This window comes from Salvelinus fontinalis, chromosome 33, assembly GCF_029448725.1.
Source record: "Salvelinus fontinalis isolate EN_2023a chromosome 33, ASM2944872v1, whole genome shotgun sequence".
Lineage (NCBI taxonomy): Eukaryota > Metazoa > Chordata > Actinopteri > Salmoniformes > Salmonidae > Salvelinus > Salvelinus fontinalis.
In genome coordinates, this window is record NC_074697.1 from 30,798,052 (window position 1) to 30,816,670 (window position 18,619).

At 44.8% G+C, this 18,619-nt stretch overlaps 1 protein-coding gene across 9 annotated transcripts in view; it reads left to right on the plus strand.

The window, feature by feature from the left end:
- Positions 1-18,619, plus strand: part of LOC129832002 (synergin gamma-like) — a 41,459-nt gene that overhangs the window by 12,013 nt on the left and 10,827 nt on the right. For 4 of the 9 annotated variants that reach the window (XM_055895706.1, XM_055895707.1, XM_055895709.1 and 1 more), the window contains exons 8-16: positions 96-374; positions 1,946-2,011; positions 2,183-2,379; positions 3,817-4,077; positions 4,261-4,397; positions 5,244-5,359; positions 5,598-5,663; positions 7,280-8,281; positions 16,436-17,014. In XM_055895706.1, coding sequence (XP_055751681.1) covers positions 96-374; positions 1,946-2,011; positions 2,183-2,379; positions 3,817-4,077; positions 4,261-4,397; positions 5,244-5,359; positions 5,598-5,663; positions 7,280-8,281; positions 16,436-17,014 — 2,703 coding nt within the window. The remainder of the gene's footprint in view (positions 1-95; positions 375-1,945; positions 2,012-2,182; positions 2,380-3,816; positions 4,078-4,260; positions 4,398-5,243; positions 5,360-5,597; positions 5,664-7,279; positions 8,282-16,435; positions 17,015-18,619) is intronic. The other 5 variants (XM_055895711.1, XM_055895713.1, XM_055895714.1 and 2 more) reach the window with 3 other exon arrangements.

Consider the following 18,619-nt stretch of genomic DNA (forward strand, 5'->3'; position numbering starts at 1 on the left):
GGTCAGTTTCTGTGAAATCTAAATTCAATATAACTAAGAAACAGGAAATGGTTGGGATATCAAGCTGCTATGTTCCTCCTCACCCACTTCTCTAGGCCCATCCCTGGAAGAGAAACTGTCCTCCTCGTGTGATTTAATGGCTGAAAAGAAGGCCCAGGTTAGCTTTAAGTCCCAGAGGACCCTGGCCCCTAACAGAGCTACAGTCTCGGTCCAGTTTCACTCCAGCACCAAGGCCCGGAACTGGGCTGAGGCTCCTGGGGACCTGAGTTCTGCCTTCACTATAGAAACACCACAACCAGACGCACCAGCACAGGGGCCCACAGCCCCCTCACCGCATGCCGACACCCCTGCTTCCCAAACCAGTAGTGACGGTGGTGAGAAAAGAAACCATTTCTTAACAGTCTCTCTCTCTGCCTTCGTTCACTGCAGAATTAACACAGTCAATGCAGAGCATGGGGCCTATCTATTTTTTCACTCTCCACTCAAGCTTATGGCCGAATGCCCCCGATTCCTCTCTTATTTTTCAGCAAACACTTCAACGTTGACTGATAAGACTTCAGAAAATGTGATTTTACTGTTTCTAACCCTGATACTTCTCTTGATTTTCCAATCTGTAATGGAAATCATACTAACCTCCTCTGGGCTCACAGATTGGTTTGGCAAAGCCTAAAAGCTTTTGATGTCATTTATACTCTTTTTGTATGAGTCACTCATAGGGACTAGAGTGTCCCATCTCTGCCTCCTTGGGTAACTGCTTCGGGACTCCTATATAGCTGAGGAATCGTTCTGCTTGGGTCTCTTCTCCATCCAGATCTCATTAGGCCTGTCTCACGCTAGCCTGCACAATGTGGAGATCCCCTGGAGGAATACCTGGCTGCTGACTAAATAATCCTCTGTCTGTTCCTCTACTGGGGATCACTTTCCCAGAGATTGACCTCTCTCGCTCTGGCTGTGTCCCAAATGGCCCACCGTTTTCTATATAGTGTACTACTTTTGACCAGGGCCCTGTAGGTAATGGGTGTCATTTGACGCAGTCATAGAGAGACTGGCGCATGCTGCTGACTGCTTAGGTTTAACACGGATGAGATGCTACGCTTGGATTGACCCGTTCCTACTGGGGTCCTGTGGGTTTAGACCTGGGGCCTCATTCTTATTCTGCATGCCACTCTGCTACTCTGCTGCTGTCTATTTGGTTTCATTTGTTGGTCTTTTTCCTCAGTCGCTTGCTGTCTGTCATCCAAGGCAATGTAGAGGCTCCTCATCAGAGACTGGGTGAACTGTGATAGTTATTTAAGTGTCTGAGACGATTGAGCTGGTCTGATGAGGGGATGATGTAGCCTAGTAGCTGCTTGAGTCAACATTTGTCATTTCGACCTACTAGTCTAAGGCATCCATTAAGGCATATTCCTCTCTGAATGCACCTTGTGTGTTTTAGGAGCTTCTTTTACACCTGCTGAATCAGTAACTCCGCCTTAGTACATTCATGAAAAAATTACCTCATGGTTACACAGAATATTTAGATCAATGTCACTATGAATTAAAGAGAGAGGCTCATTTATTTGTTTGATAACCCAAATCCAACCCTCTCTTCCTCCTCAGGAGCTGTCGGAGTAGTTGGTTCTGGTACAAGGACACATGAATAGTTGTATGAAGCAGCAGGAAGCTTAGGATGTGGAATCCCAAATGGCACCCTATTCCCGTTATAGTGCACTCCTTTTGACCAGATCCATATGGGCCCTGGTTAAAGGTAGTGCATCAGAGTGCCATTTTGGATGTGTCCTTAGTGAATCAGTGCAGAGCAGCATTACATTTCCACTCAGATCTCCAGAAGGTGGAGAATACTATCCAGGCAGGCTCTGGTCTGGTGAGATACAGAGCAGGTAGTACACCCAGCCCTAAGTCTCTGCTTCAGCTCCTAACATAACTGTCCCTGTGTTGCTGACAGCAGGTGTTGGTGGGTACCCTCAGCCCATGGTACCAGGCTGGCTCTACAACGACAGCCTCATCCCAGGTAAACACCTACGTTTTGGAACAGGTTTCTACCAATGATGCATTATGTCTATGGTGTCTACTCAGATCCTGTCCAACGCCTTCTCCATTGAGTCAGAGAACTTCCTAGTTCTACCCAGTCTTTCTGTAATATGTTTGACCTGTTGCTATGCCTTCTCTTTCTCCCTTCCAGAGATGTTCAAGAAGGTCCTGCAGTTCACCATGACTCCGGGGGGCATCGACACAGCCAAGCTCTACCCCATCCTGATGTCCTCAGGCCTGCCCAGGGAAGCACTGGGCCAGATTTGGGCCTCAGCCAATCGCACCACACCTGGCATGCTGACCAAGGAGGAGCTCTACACAGTCCTGGCTCTGATTGGTGTGGCACAGGTAGGCATTTGCATCACCTTACATTTTTTAAAGGGTCTGAGTTATTAACAACAGAAAGATTTGAGGATCTGTTCTGTCATTGGGGACACAAGGCCATCCTTCACTGTGATCTTTTCTTAATGTGAAGTAAAGGACAGTCTCTAAAATTATGTTTTATAGCACCTTACTTCACTTCAGTAGTTAGGCCTAGCATATTATTATGTGTGCAGTTGATCTTCCGTGAACGGTCTTACAGTCAGTCACCCCAGACATGTGAAAGGGAGACTGATAGTGAGTGACTGTGCTGAATCTCAGCTCTGGGCCCTGGGAGGGTGGTGGTGTGAGCTCAGGCAGCCAGGTGAAAGTGACTGAGTCTCTTCTCAGTCTAGTGTGACAGCAGACCTCTTATCTCCCCCGGCCTGGCCCGGCACTGTCGCTCACCAGCACTGGGAGACTGACAATCCTCTGCACCGCACAACTCACTCTGCACGCCACCGCCACCTGCCACAGCGAGAATAATATCACTTATTTTGTTATGTATGAGTCTTGAGGGAGCGCTGGCATGAGCTGCATCCTTTGTACAATGATGAAAAAGATTGGGAAGCCGCCGCCAGTGATGGCTGTTAAAATGGAACTTGACTAATGAATGATTTATTTCAGCAAAACATCTGTCTGGCTCCTGCTGGATGGAATACAATTATAATAGATGATTGGGTTGGATGAAAGGAAACGCACAATTTTCCAGTGTCACTGCTTTATAATTATGATGCACTTACAGACAGCACTGCCTATTCACTATAGGATGACGGGTGTCTTTGCAAATTGTAATGCCCCTGTCTATGTAACTTTCTAAATGTCTAACATATGAAAATCGACATTAACGCATTAAGCAGTTACTGTGACTTTCAGTGATGTCACGCTAAAAGTCCATCATTCAGGGCCTCCCGAGTGGCGCAGCGGTCTAAAGCACTGCATTGCAGTGCGAGAGGCGTCACTACAGACCCGGGTTCGATCCCGGGCTGTATCACAACCGGCCGTGATCGGGAGCCCCATACGGCGGCGCACAATTGGCCCAGCGTCGTCCGAGTTAGGGGAGGGTTTGGCTGGGGGGGTTTTACTTGGCTCATCACACTCTAGCGATTCCTTGTGGCGGGCCGGGCACCTGCAGGATGACCTCAGTCGTCAGTTGAATGGTGTTTCCTCCGACACATTGGTGTGGCTGGCTTCCGGGTTAAGCAGGCGGGTGTTAACTAGCGCGGTTTGGTGGGTCATGTTTCAGAGGACTCGTGACTCGACTTTCGCCTCCCGAGCTCATTGGGGAGTTGCAGCGATGAGACAAGATCGAAATTTGGGAGTAAAAGGGGGCATAAATACCATTTAAAATAAATATATCATCATTTAGGAGACGCAGCCTCATCTGAACCTGACCACTGATCCCTGTTCATTCTTCCCCTGCAGAGTGGTCTTCCAGCCATGAATGTGGAGATCCTGAGCCAGTTCCCCTCTCCCCCGGTGCCCAACCTGCCTGCCCTGGCTATGGCTATGGCCCCTGTCATCCAGCACCAACACCAGCAGCCCATGATGACTCAGCCCCCTGTCCCTGTGTCCATGGCCATGCCTACCCCAGCACCAGCAGTCATGGGCAGGGCTCCTCCTGGTACTCCTCTACCCTCTGCCCAACTACCCACCAACTTCATCACCAACTTCCCACATTTGCAGGTATCACATCCAGCCAATGAGCCAACCAAGCCTCTCCATAGTATATACAGATACATGTGGTTTCATTTCACATTATGTATAATTATAGAATTTATGCCATTTAGTAGACACTTTTATCCAAAGTGTGTTCATTCATTCTGTGTTTACTCACTCATGTGTCCATCGTCTTGGTGGTGTGTTTAGGGGAAAGCAGACGATGATGACTTCCAGGACTTCCAGGAGGCCCCCAGGGCAGGAGGAGGGGACCAGTCCTTCACTGAATTCCAGGGGGAGTCAGGGGAAACCTTCCCCACCAACACACCCTCTCTGCACCAAAACAGGTACAGTACAGACTAACTGACTTCAGTTCAGTGGCTGGATCAGTGTTTGCTATTACTTTAAATAAGATGATGCGTTCTGTATGGAAGTAAAGCTGAATGCTACATGTTATACAGGTATTGTGGGTAACAAGTACATGGTCTCTTAGTTGCTTGTAATAGTCTCTCCAGCGTAACAATTGCACCTCACCATCTCTTAATGAGTTTCTTTATATTACTTTTCAAACCCTGCGTGGGGAGTGCCCCTTAGGAAGAGGCAGCCCCAAGCCAGTTATCTTATAAGTCAAAGAACAAAGAGAATGTGGAAATAAAGGTTCTCACGTCTGAGTGGCGTGGGGGCAAAGTCCTTTACAAATTCCCTTCCTCTCTCCCCAAAAACAAAAGCTTAATTGTTTCCTCCTGCGTATCCCCCCCCCCCCGGTCTCAGATCACTGTCCAATTGAAAGGGAGACTGAAAACCCCACGCTGAATCGTCAGGATAGACAGGTGGCTCTCACAGCAGCAGTAGAATGGCTCTTAACAAGATGATGGTCAGTTGAAGGCTAGGCATCAGGAGAGATCCCTCATTCCCTCCAGGCTTTTGATTCCCTGTGTCTTATCTGCGGGAGAGTATGGTATAAAACTGCAATGAGATTTCACCATTGTAAGTGTCCAATCGACTCAGGCAGCTTAAAGGGATTAAGGTAAGGGAGATGGGTGCAGCATTGACCCCCAGACTGCGTCCAAAAATCCCTACATACATAGTCCACTACTATTCCCTACATACATTTCCTACATACATAGCGCACTCTGGTCATAAGTAGTGCACTATATAGGACTGAGCATGGTGTATTGTCTGTCTGTCTGCAGTGTTCCTGCCATTCTGACTCCGGTCTCTGGCTCCTCCTCGTCATCCTCTGATAAGTATGCTGTCTTCAAGCAGCTCTCGGTGGAGCAGCCTCCAGAGCCCTCTCAGTCTGCCTCAGGTACACACCCCCTGGCCCTACAACACACCTCAACTATTCACTGCTGATACGCTCATCCTCCACCACAACTAACAGATGTGTAGGAAATAGACATTCATGTTGTTTGTCATAGAATACTTACCTAACAGTCTTTGTGTGGTATTGTAGTACAGTACATTTGCTTGCCTGCCTGCCAATTATGTTGTCATTTATCATTCAGTTGAAAGCTTACCTGTTTTGTTTATCTTGTTTGACCCAGATTTTGGCGGAGACAAATACAGTGTGTTCCGTCAGCTAGAGCCACCAGGTGACAGGAAACCAGTAGGTAAGTAGAGCTTTCCCTGGCTCTGGGCTGGGGTCACGCGCACTCACGCACGCACGCACGCACGCGCACACGCACATAGAGTTCCCAAGCCAAACCACACGGTTCCCAAGCCAAACCACACTGTTCCCAAGCCAAACCACACTGTTCCCAAGCCAAACCACACTGTTCCCAAGCCAAACCACACTGTTCCCAAGCCAAACCACACTGTTCCCAAGCCAAACCACACTGTTCCCAAGCCAAACCACACTGTTCCCAAGCCAAACCACACTGTTCCCAAGCCAAACCACACTGTTCCCAAGCCAAACCACACTGTTCCCAAGCCAAACCACACTGTTCCCAAGCCAAACCACACTGTTCCCAAGCCAAACCACACTGTTCCCAAGCCAAACCACACTGTTCCCAAGCCAAACCACACTGTTCCCAAGCCAAACCTCACTGTTCCCAAGCCAAACCACACTGTTCCCAAGCCAAACCACACTGTTTCCAAGCCAAACCACACTGTTACCAAGCCAAACCACACAGCTCCCAAACCTTCTCTCAGAGAGTGCGTAGTGGGACTGGGCTCTGATATGGTCCCTGTACTCAACAGATGGCTAGAGGAAGAAACTGACAGACCTTCAAACACAAAGTCACAGTAGCCTTGGAGGAGAAAATATGTTTGATGACTTGTTTTTGTAGGTAGACCAAAATAGCCATGTGTTCTACCTAGATTTAGACCAATGTAGAGTTGTGTAAATGGGAAGGGGTTAGAGACTGAGTACCAAGAAGAATACTATTTGTATCTTTTCTGAGTGCTGTGTTTGCTTTGTAGTGTGTGTGCTTTTATCTTGCGGACATTTCCAGAGTGTTCAGTATATTCAGAAGTCGCCCTGATGTAGGTCTGTTTCCTGCTGTTCCCTGTTTCACTAGAACAGTTTCCGATAGGGACATCAGCTCTCACGACTCCAGTAAGTCCTGCCTGAGTCTGATTGCAGTGACCTTTCCTGTGTGCTGCCTGCCAGGCTCATTCTCCATAATGAGCACATTAGTTCTCTCTTTCCCACAAAACAGAAGTGGTGTGAACACAATTTCCTGCTTCTGCCACTGCAGCGGTGTAGCAGCCCCTACAACCACAACTCTCTCTACCCACTTTTCCTTTGTGGTTTTCTAGGGCCCTCCTGTCATGATTGAAGTAAAATGTGTGGTTTGGGAATAAGATGCTGTTCTAAAAATCGAAAACACTACTGAGACTTGGGAGGAAGTCTTTGTAGATTGTAGGGAGTTCTTTCCCACGGTTAGGGACTGACAGACGGCTTGTTGCATGTTGTGGTGTGTGTCTCTGTAGAGAGCCCAGCCTAGTTTGTGTACTGCTGTGTGCTGCTGCTGTTCTTTCATAGTAGTGTGTCTCTGGACTACAGCCCAGCGCAGGTCTCTCCACTGCTTGAAATTCACCACGTGCCTCTGCTATGTTACAGACGCGTAACTAATCCGCCTCTCTCTTGTAGGATTGTGAAATTATAAAAAAATCTGGAACTGAGGCGACTGATGTTACTTTGTGTCATGCCAATGTCCTTCCTGTCTGGCTGCTGTGTTAAATGCTTTTGCAATCCTCTTCAATTGTTCTATTTGTTTCGCAGGGGAAGGATTTGCCGATTTCAAGTCTGTCAGCGTGGATGATGGCTTCACAGACTTTAAAACCGCCGACAGCATCTCTCCACTAGACCCTCCAGACCAGGCCAAGATGTTTCAGCCAGCCTTCCCTCCTGCTTTCCCTAACTCTCAGTCTCTACCGCAACTACAAAATCAGCTACATCTACATCAACAACAACCAGCAGTCTCTCTGTCTCAGCCTAAAAACCCTCTCAACATGGCTGACCTGGATCTCTTCTCCTCTATGGCTCCCTCAGCCCCCACCCCTGCTGAGACCGAGCCCAGTCCCTTCCCCTCTGTGCCCCCCTCCCTAGTGCTCCCACCAGGTGGGGCCAAGCGCCCTGGGGGAGAGGCTGAGGACTTTGGCAACTTTGCCCTCTTTGGCCCCGCCTCGTCTTCTGAGGCTGCTCCTATTGGCACTGCTCTGGGAGGGGGCGTGGCAGCATCTCAGGATGACTTTGCAGACTTCATGGCTTTCGGCAGCTCTGGGGGGGAGACCAGGGGTGAGGGGTTGAGGTCTGGAGAGGGCAGGGCAGAGGGGAGAGGAGAGACCACCATCGCTACACAGCGGCCCCAGCAGGGCTCTGACAAGTACGACGTGTTCAAGCAGCTGTCTCTGGAGGGAGGCTTGGCGTACGACGACAACAAGGAGAGTGCCGGCGGATCGTTCTCTTCAATCAGGAGCGAAGCAGACGACTTCGCCGACTTCCAGTCATCCAAGTTCTGCACGGCGCTGGGGGCCTCGGAGAAGAGCCTGGTGGATAAAGTGTCAGCCTTCAAACACGGAGGCAAGGAGGACTCGGCTTCAGTTAAGTCCCTAGACCTCCCATCCATCGGGGGCAGCAGCGTGGGCAAGGAGGACTCTGAGGACGCTCTGTCAGTGCAGCTGGACATGAAGCTGTCGGACATGGGTGGAGACCTGAAGCACGTGATGTCAGACAGCTCTCTGGACCTGCCGGGCCTCTCGGCCCACCAACCCCCCGCCGCAGGTGAGGAACTAGTGCGCCTCCTCTGGTGAGGCCCCGTCCAGTCACACAGAACCAATAGTAGGCCTGGCGGTGGCCTCTCTGTCTTCACCCCCCTCAGTGCCCCTTAGCGCCCATTCAACTAGGGTTTAGACTAGAGGGCAAAGCAGTGAGCTAGCTCATCCATATTACTGCTAAATCATGATGAGACAGTCATCTCATCACACCCACCAGTCATTCATTCCCAAACCCATCGTTACCTGGTATTAAATTCAGCATATTTATTCACCTACTATTTATTATTTATTTATTAATTAAATGTATTAAGGTACTTTAGATTAATTTATTATTTATTTCTAATTTGTTTAGAATTTGTAGCACAGTCAAAGGCCTCCTCTGATGAGAGACAGTCAGGTTGATGTGATGCAGTCAAGCTGCTCTATGATACCACTGGCCTTCATTCCCTGTCTGTGCTGTCATAGCACACGTCGCTCATCTCCTCAATGCACCTTTTGTTGAGTGATGCAACTAAAATGGCTGAATGCAGATTAACGCAGGGCCATGTAATGGTGATGGGCCCCTGTACCAGGAGATTTTCTTTTATTTATCACTTTCAGAATGCCCAGTTACTGTATGCTGCAATAGGCTTTACCTTTACTCACAGCAAGCCAAATTCTTCCTCAGATGTATTATATTGATGCTTAATGCTCAGTTATCAAATCAAACATGATGATAATAAGAGGCATACAAGGAACATTTGTAAAGATGTTCCTTGAGAGTGGACATGCAGTGCATTCGGAAAGTATTCAGACCCCTTGACTTTTTCCACATTTTGTTACATTACAACATTATTCTAAAATTGATTAAATTGTTTTTTGTCAATAATCAACACACAATACCCCATAATGACAAAGCAAAAACAGGTTTTTAGATTTTTTTGCAACAATAAATATAAATAAAATGAAATATCACATTTACTTAAGTATGCAGACCCTTTACTCAATACTTTGTTGAAGCACCTTTGGCAGCGATTACAGCCTCAAATCTTGTTGGGTATGACGCTACAAGCTTGGCACACCTGTTTCTTAAATTATTCTCTGCAGATCCTATCACGCTCTGTCAGGTTGGATGGCGTCTCACCAGAGAGGTTTGATCGGGTTCAAGTCCGGGCTCTGGCTAGGCCACTCAAAGACATTCAGAGACTTGTCCCAAAGCCACTCCTGCATTGTCTTGGCTGTGTGCTTAGGGTTGTTGTCCTGTTGGAAGGTGAACCTTCGTCCCAGTCTGAGGTCCTGAGCGCTCTGGAACAGGTTTTCATCAAGAATCTCTCTGTACTTTACTCTGTTAATCTTTTCCTCGATCCTGACTAGTCTCCGAGACCCTGCCACTGAAAAACATCCCCACAGCATGATGCTGCCACCACCATGCGTCACCGTAGGGATGGTGCCAGATTTCCTCCAGACGTGAAGCTTGCCATTCAGGCCAGAGTTCAATCTTGGTTTCATCAGACCAGAGCATCTTGTTTCTCATGGTCTGAAAGTCCTTTAGGTGCCTTTTTGTAACCCCAAGCGGGCTGTAATGTGTCTTTTACTGAGGAATGGCTTCCGTCTGGCCACTTTACCATAAAGGCCTGATTGATGGAGTGTTGCAGAGATTGTTGTCCTTCTGGAAGTTTCTCCCATCTCCACAAAGGAACTCTGGAGCTCTGTCAGAGTGACCACTGGGTTTTTGATCACCTCCCTGACCAAGGCCCTTCTCCCCTGATTGCTCAGTTTGGCTGAGTGGCCAGTTTAGGAAGAGTATTGGTGGCTCCAAACTTCTTCTGTTTAAGAATGATGGAGGCCACTGTTCTTGGGGATCTTCAATGCCGCAGAATTATTTTGGTACCCTTCCCCAGATCTGTGCCTCCACACAATCCTGTCTTGGACAATTCCTTCGACCTCACGGCTTGGTTTTTGCTCTGACATGCACTGTCTTCTGTGGGACCTTATATAGACAGGTGTGTGCCTTTCCAAATCATGTCCAATCAATTGAATTTAACACAGGTGGACTCCAATCAAGTTGTAGAAACATCTCAAGGATGATCAATGGAAACAGGATTCACCTGAGCTCAATTTCGAGTCTAATAGCAAATGGTCTGAATACTTATGTCGATAAGGTATTCTTTTTAAATTCTTTTTTAAATTTGCAATCATTTCTAAAATCCAGTTTTTGCTTTGTCATTGTGGGGTATTGTCTGTAGATTGATGAGGGAAAAATTTATTTAATAACTTTTAGAACAAGGCTGTAACGTAACAGAATGTGGAAAAAGGTTAAGGGGTCTGAATACTTTCCGAATGCACTGTACTTAAGTATTATGTGAAAAGAAAGTATTTATGAATGGCAGAAATCACCTACAGTTTATCATATCACACAGTTTATTTTATTGCATTGAGTAAATTGTCTTGATTGCTCGTTGTGTGTTGGTATGTGTGAGTGTGATTGCTTGGTTGTGTTTTGTATGTGTACGAGTGAGTTTTCCAACTGTGTGTGAGAGAGTACCCTTGACACTCCCAGTGTTGGGTATCAGTCTCCCATAGGTTTAGGGAGATGGAGCAAAAGCACTAAGTGGTCTCTTGGCCCTGACCCCACAAAGCCCACATCACTACAAAGAGATCAGAGGTTAGCAGACCAGGGTACTGAACCTCTAAATGGAAACACTCTCATGGAATCTAATTAGCCTTAATGTCCAGGCATTGCCCATATCAGCACCCTTCTCCCCTCTCATGATCGTAATTAATTTACCAAGCATCTCATCTTCCATGTCACGTCTCATATTCCTCTGAGTACATTCAAGGTCTCTCCTTACATCCCCTGTGTGTGAGCAGCACACTCCTTTTAACACCCATGTGCTTATCTATTGGCATAAGTGTGCAGTGAGATGTCCTTATAGCCTATAATATTTCAACACTAGCCAACATATCAGTTTATTGGTTTTAGCAGTTCGGGCAAAGAGGCATCACAATCAAGTTCCGTCTAGGAATTCACCATTTTAGTTATTCTAAATCGGGAAATGATCAATGTAATGACACCCATTTTTTTTGTTTAACTTTTATTGCACATCAGAATAAACCAACTTTCAGTTTAACTGAAATGGTTAGGCTACTCTCGAAGGAGAGAGTAAGACAATGAGCAATGGCAACGGATCCCGGAGCTGCAGCAAAATGGTTGCCATTAATATGATGGAGATAGTGGAGCGTTGAAAACATTCCTCAGAACCTGTTAATTGCTGCTCTCTTTTATTCTGGCCCACGTTCATCCAATCAGTATTTTTGTTTCTGGACAGCACCAATCAATTCTCATCTTTAAGAAAGTGTACAGTAGCAGGCCTTGGAGTGTGAAACCCTCACCATGCTTGCACTGTGCTCCATCCTGGATATAATGTAACCAACCTTAAAGAGACAGTGTTTATTTTCCCCGACCGGGGCTCCTTTGGGTCAGAGCAGCTCAAAAGGAAGCCTGTTCATTTGTCTTTGATATTCAGGTATGTTTTGTTATGTGTTGGTCTATGAACAGGCTCCTTGAGAACACACTGAAGTTAGTGATACCCTCCCTGCCTTGCTTTTTTGCTGCAGTGTGCCTGCCTGTTCAATTTGTGAAATTGACAAGAACATATTATAGGATGCCATTTTTCTGCTTAACAGTATTACTAGTTGTTTTTATTAAAGAAAATGTAAAAAATACTAAATGTATACAGATTTAATAGTGTATTTTTATTACAGGAAAATGAATTCTTATTTATTTTCAAACTAGATAGACTTCCTGATATTGTTTTAAACTGTGTTGTGTAAACTATTTGAAGATTAGATGTATTTATGAGGATAGCCTAGTTATGGAAAATATTTTAGATTGGTTCAGAATCAAAGATTGATTATTATCTTGAGAAACCCTATCTTGCTGTTAGTTATTGAATGAGTCTTATTAAGAGCCTGTAGACAGGAGCGTTGAACTAATAGGTAGCAAGAGAAAAATTATACTGTCTCTTTAAATCTATTTTGTCACCTGTGATTGGACAAGATGAAGAACCTCTCTGAGGTCTTGTGGTAAGATAGCCGCTTTGTTTCTTTAACCCTTTGAGAGCTTGAGCAGAATGGTTTTATGAAGAATCATAATGGAGAAAAATGTAGTTGGATCACTTGACAAGTTTACATACACTACCGTTCAAAAGTTTGGGGCCACTTAGAAATGTCCTTGTTTTTGAAAGAAAATGCAATTTTTTGTCCATTTTAAAATAACATCAAACTGATCATAAATAGAGTGTAGACATAGTTGATGTTGTAAATGACTATTGTAGCTGGAAACGGCAGATTTTTTTTAATGGAATATCTACATAGGTGTACAGAAGCCCATAATCAGCAACCATCGCTCCTGTGTTCCAATGGCACGTTGTGTTAAGTAATCCAAGTGTATCATTTTAAAAGGCTAAATGATCATTGGAAAACCATTTTGCAATTATGTCAGCACAGCTGAAAACTGATGTTCTATTAAAGAAGCAATAAAACTGGCCTTCTTTAGACTAGTTGAGTATCTGGAGCATCAGCATTTGTGGGTTTGATTACAGGCTCAAAATGACCAGAAACAAAGCACTTTCTTCTGAAACTCGTCATTCTTGTTCAGAGAAATTAAGGCTATTCCATGCGAGAAATTGCCAAGAAACTGAAGATCTCGTACAACGCTGTGTACTACTCCCTTCACAGAACAGCGCAAACTGGCTCTAATCAGAATAGAAAGAGGAGTGGGAGGCCCTGGTGTACAACTGAACAAGAGGACAAGTACATTCGAGTGTCTAGTTTGAGGAACAGAGGAACAACAACGTTGAGACTGGTGTTTTTCAGGTACTATTTAATGAAGCTGCCAGTTGAGGACTTGTGAGGCGTCTGTTTCTCAAACTAGACATTCAAATGTACTTGTCCTCTTGCTCAGTTGTGCACCGGTGCCTCCCACTCCTCTTTCTATTCTGGTTAGAGCCAGTTTGCGCTGTTCTGTGACGAGAGAAGTACACAGCATTGTACGAGATCTTCAGTTTCTTGGCAATTTCTCGCATGGAATAGCCTTCATTTCTCAGAACAAGAATAGACTGATGAGTTTCAGAAGAAAGTTCTTTGTTTCTGGCCCTTTTGAGCCTGTAATCAAACACACAAATGCTGATGTTCCAGATACTCAACTAGTCTAAAGAAGGCCAGTTCTATTGCGTCTTAATCAGCACAACAGTTTTCAGCTGTGCTAACATAATTGCAAAAGGGTTTTCTAATGATCAATTAGCCTTTTTAAAATGATCAACTTGGATTAGCTAACACAACGTGCCATTGGAACACAGGAGTGATGCTCACAGGAGTGATGCTGATAATGGGCCTCTGTACGTCAATGTAGATATTCCATAAAAAAGCTGCTGTTTCCAGCTACAATAGTCATTTACAACATTAACAATGTCTACACTATATTTCTGATCAATTTGATGTTATTTTAAATGGACAAAAAATGTGCTTTTCTTTAAAAACTAGGACATTTCTAAGTGACCCCAAACTTGTGAACGGTAATGTACATGTGCTAAACAATGGATTTGGTGATCCATACCTCTCCTCCAAATTCTCAGAAATAGAATGGAAGGCAATGTAATGCCTCTGAGTCCTATTGGATGTAGTAGACTGTAGAAATGTATCCTATTTATATGATGTTGTCATTATGTAGTAGGACACAAAGTTTTGATTTAAAAATGACAAAACCCTTATTTATTTTATCTCAAAAGTCTGCCGTTGACATTTGAGTTTCTATGATGGCGAGAATAGTAGAGAAGCGTTCAGGTCCTCAAAGGGTTAATCACTCTCCTGCCTTGAACTTGTCCTTTAAATCACCTTGGCTTTTCAAGTGTTCTGTATTCAATTATCTTTCTATCAATCAACCTGTTGCTTTCCACCCTATTAGTACAACTACAGTGTGTCTTCTTCTACCGAGATTTACTCATTTTAGTCTGTGAATGTGCCTTCTCATTCTGCTTTCTGCAGCTATATTCTCCTGGGGGTTTCTTTCTTTTACCGTTTTCTCTGTTTGTTTTTCTTCTCTTATTTTCTGACTCTGCATGCCCTTGTGTTCTAAATGATTCAAATATACTTTTACAAGTGTTAGTTTGGCAAAACTCTTGTAACAATAGACCTCTCTCAGAGTATTTTGTGATCTTTCTCTCTTAACCCATGTTGTCGTAATAAATATTACTATTGGTATTGCTGAAATGCGTACCGTCTTATTTTCTCCCTTCCCTATCCTCAGAGGCCAGATTATGTTTAGCTACATGAGGCTTACTACTACACTAGCTCCTTGTCAATTTCACAAATTGCTTTTTTGCGTGCAAGGGTTCTGTCACGCATGAGGCTACGTTGACTGGGGTCCACACATTCCTGCAGGTTATACTGTATCTTAGAAGGAGTGTGTATCTCTGAGTGTTTGAGTGTGTGACTGTGTGAGCACATGTGTGCTTGTTTATGTTACCGGTAGTTATACAATTCCTGCCCGATATGTTATGAATTGAACAGTGTTCTGCTTGTACAACACAGTTTGTGGGGTAGATAATCAATACAGAGACCGAACGGCTCCACTCCACTACTGAGGTTGCCATTGCAATCTGTCATGAAACGGATGTCATTTTGTATCATCATGTTAGCAGAACTGTCTGCTCCTAATAGTTTGTGCTACAGTATTGTCACACATCTAGAGAAAACACTAGAGAGGTGTTCTACAGCAGGGCCTCGTCCTATCCTGTCTTATCTGCTTCAGAACTGTCAGATCTCCAATCTACCTCACAACCCCAGCAGCCAACCCTGACAGGACATCTATTTCCTTTGGATCAGAGGACAGCTAACACAACCCTTGGTTAATTTATGCTAGCAGATACCCATAGACTTCCAGACGTTGTGCTAACGCTAGTTAGCATTGGCTCACAAAACTACCGCTAACTTCCTTCACACTGGACACAGACACATACAAATGGTATCTACAAGTTTATCTGATTCTGGGGAAGTATATAAAGGGCCTCATTGCCAAAATCACAAAGTATCCTTTTAACTTAAGGATCGGACCCTTTTTCCCCAACTTTCGCCTAAAATGACATACCCTATTCTAACTGCCTGTAGCTCAGGACCTGAAGCAATGATATGCATATTTTTGATACCATTTGAAACGTTTGTGGAAATGTGAAATTAATATGGGAGAATATAACAAACTAGATCTAGTAAAAGATAATACAAAGAAAAAATTGTGTTTTTTGATATCTTTGAAATGCATGAGAAAGGCCATAATGTACTATTCCAGGTTAGCCGCAGTTTAGATTTTGGCCACTAGATGATAGCAGTGTATGTGCAAAGTTTTAGACTGATTCAATGAACCATTGCATTTCTGTTCAACATGTTGTATCAAGACTACCCAAAAGTGCCTAATTGGTTTATTAATTCATTTTCAAGGTCATAACTGTGCATTCTCCTCAAACAATAGCATGGTATTCTTTCATTGTAATATCTACTGTAAATTGGACAATGCAGTTAGATTAACAATGAATTTAAGCTTTCTGCCCATATCAGATATGTCCTGTGACATGTTCTTGTTACTTATAACCTCATGCTAATGAGCCTACTTTAGCTCAACCATCCCGCGGGGGGATCCGGTAGAGGTTTTAAACCTATTGGTATTATCCAAACTAATATTTCACTGTATCTGTATGTGAGCAACGAGCGTATGTTGTACCCCTATATTATCTGTCATCTATGTCACCAATTGGAAATAGACTGGTGAAGAAATATATTTTTTAGAACCCAATCAATTTCGGCTTTTTATCCCTCCTAGTATGTGAACCCTTACACACACTATAGTGCAGCACAAGATTAAATGCAGTGCATTTGATCTCGCTGTCACAATGTAGGGGAGATGAGGTGGTACTCTGAGCAAAGTAAAACTGCTTGTTGTAAGTCAACACACATTCAGCGTCAGAAACAGAATATGGCTCCCACAGTAAGTATTTTTCATATAACATATCATAGCTTGCCCAAATGCTTTTTCACTTTATCATGGCTGACTGAGTAGTAGCTATCATTTCAGCACCCTATGCTTTTCCCACTTAGAGGTACCAGTGTGTATTTTGTGTTGTCATTACAGAAGGAGACGACGGGAAGTTTGACCCCTTTGGAACGTCAACAGTCAGCAGGCTGGCAAGCTATGATTGGTCAGAAAGAGAGGAATGCCTGTCTGCTCAGGGTCAGGCTAAGAAGCATCTGGTCCTGGACGGTGTTGGTGTTTCCTCCTCTTTCCCTTCCTCAGACATAGTCCACAGGAAGGAGACATCGTTCGGCAGCACAGAGAACATCCCCATCACACACACCGCCCAGACTAAGAACACCACCTTCTCAACAGAGGATAGTGTGTCGACCGACAGCAAGTTTGAGGCCTTCGCTGACTTTGGCTCTTGTGAGCCGGGAGGTTTGGGTGGGGATGAGAATGATGACTTTGGGGACTTTGCCAGCACGGTGTCGGAGACGTCAGACTCCCCCACGGCAGCGGCCGAGCCGGGCTCCGAGGGGAACCTGAACGAGGCCTCGGATGAGTTCAGGGCCTTTCAGGGGGACAAGGCCAAGTTTGGGAAGTCTGACTTTTTGAAGGCCAGCTCTCAGACCAAGGTCAAGTCCAGTGAAGAGATGATCAGGAGCGAACTGGCCACCTTTGACCTCTCTGTACAAGGTGAGTCATCTGACCTGTACTCTGTCTCTCTTTCCTCTTGTTGATTTATTTTCTGTAGATAGTAGATATACGTACATTTTCTGATCCTCTGTAAGTAGATGGTGGTATATTGTGTCCAGTTCCTCCATGCCTTCTAGTTCTGATGTAGTGGTGTGATGTGACATAGCAGGACTTTCATCACCTCGTATTGGAGCATCTGTGGCTACTCCGGCAGCTCAGTGCAGTTCCGCTGTCAGACAATAGATGGCAGTGTTGTGACTACAGCCCAGAGACTGTAAAACACATCCTTGCTCCACAACACAGGCAAATGAGATTAATTAACAGCACAGCCCAGAAAATCCATGCCCAGACGAAATTAACCATATTCACTCCTTGTGTGTTCATTTTTTACTGCTGTTTTCCGGTGTTATGTTTCATGCATAGTTAATTAGCGATTCCTACCTCCAAAGTGATAAAGGCTCATTTGCCTCAATGATTTCTCTCCCAGTGTTAACCCTAATTACTTTTTACTTGTTATTCTTCTGTCCTTATTGAATGGTAATCTGATCAGTGTGAGGTAATGGGGGAATGTATTAGTGCTGTCATGCTGTGGGGAGGATGATGCATGTCTCCGTAGGGGGTGATTACCTGGTTCTCTCTCTCACACACACACACACACACACACACACACACACACACACAGACAGACAGACAGAGAGACAGAGAGACAGAGAGAGAGAGAGAGAGCCCCTGTGGCATAGTTTGGGCTCAGCATGTGACTGTGTCTTTTTTCATGTGTCTGTCTGTTTTTTCTGTGTCTGTCTGTGTAAGTGAGTGATCCATCATTAATTATTCATACTTGCATTGGTTGCCGTGGCGCTATTTTGTACATAATTATCATTTGTTGTAAATTAAGTGTTTTGACGTCTGTGTCCTTGTCGGGAAAGAATTAGCCACAACAGAAAATGAGCTCAGTAAAAAGTCCCAATTATGCCATAGTAAACAAACAGGTGCATATTCAAATCGGAGGGCCTCTGGCAGTCTCTATGGGGGTGCCACAGGGTTCAATTCTTGGACCGACTGTATACATCAATGATGTCGCTCTTGCTGCTGGTGAGTTTCTGATCCACCTCTACGTAGACGACACTATTCTGTATACTTCTGGCCCTTCTTTGGACACTGTGTTAACAACCCTCCAGATGAGCTTCAATGCCATACAACTCTCCTTCCGTGGCCTCCAATTGCTCTTAAATACAAGTAAAACTATCCAATTGCTCTTAAATACAAGTAAAACTAAATGCATGCTCTTCAACCGATCACTGCCTGCACCTGCCCGTCCGTCCAACATCACTACTTTGGACGGTTCTGACTTAGAATATGTGGACAACTACAAATACCTAGGTGTCTGGTAAGACTAAACTCCTTCCAGACTCACATCAAACATCTCCAATCCAAAGTTAAATCTAGAATTGGCTTCCTATTTCGCAACAAAGCATCCTTCACTCATGCTGCCAAACATACCCTTGTAAAACTGACCATCCTACCGATCCTCGACTTCGGCGATGTCATTTACAAAATAGCCTCCAATACCCTACTCAATAAATTGGATGCAGTCTATCACAGTGC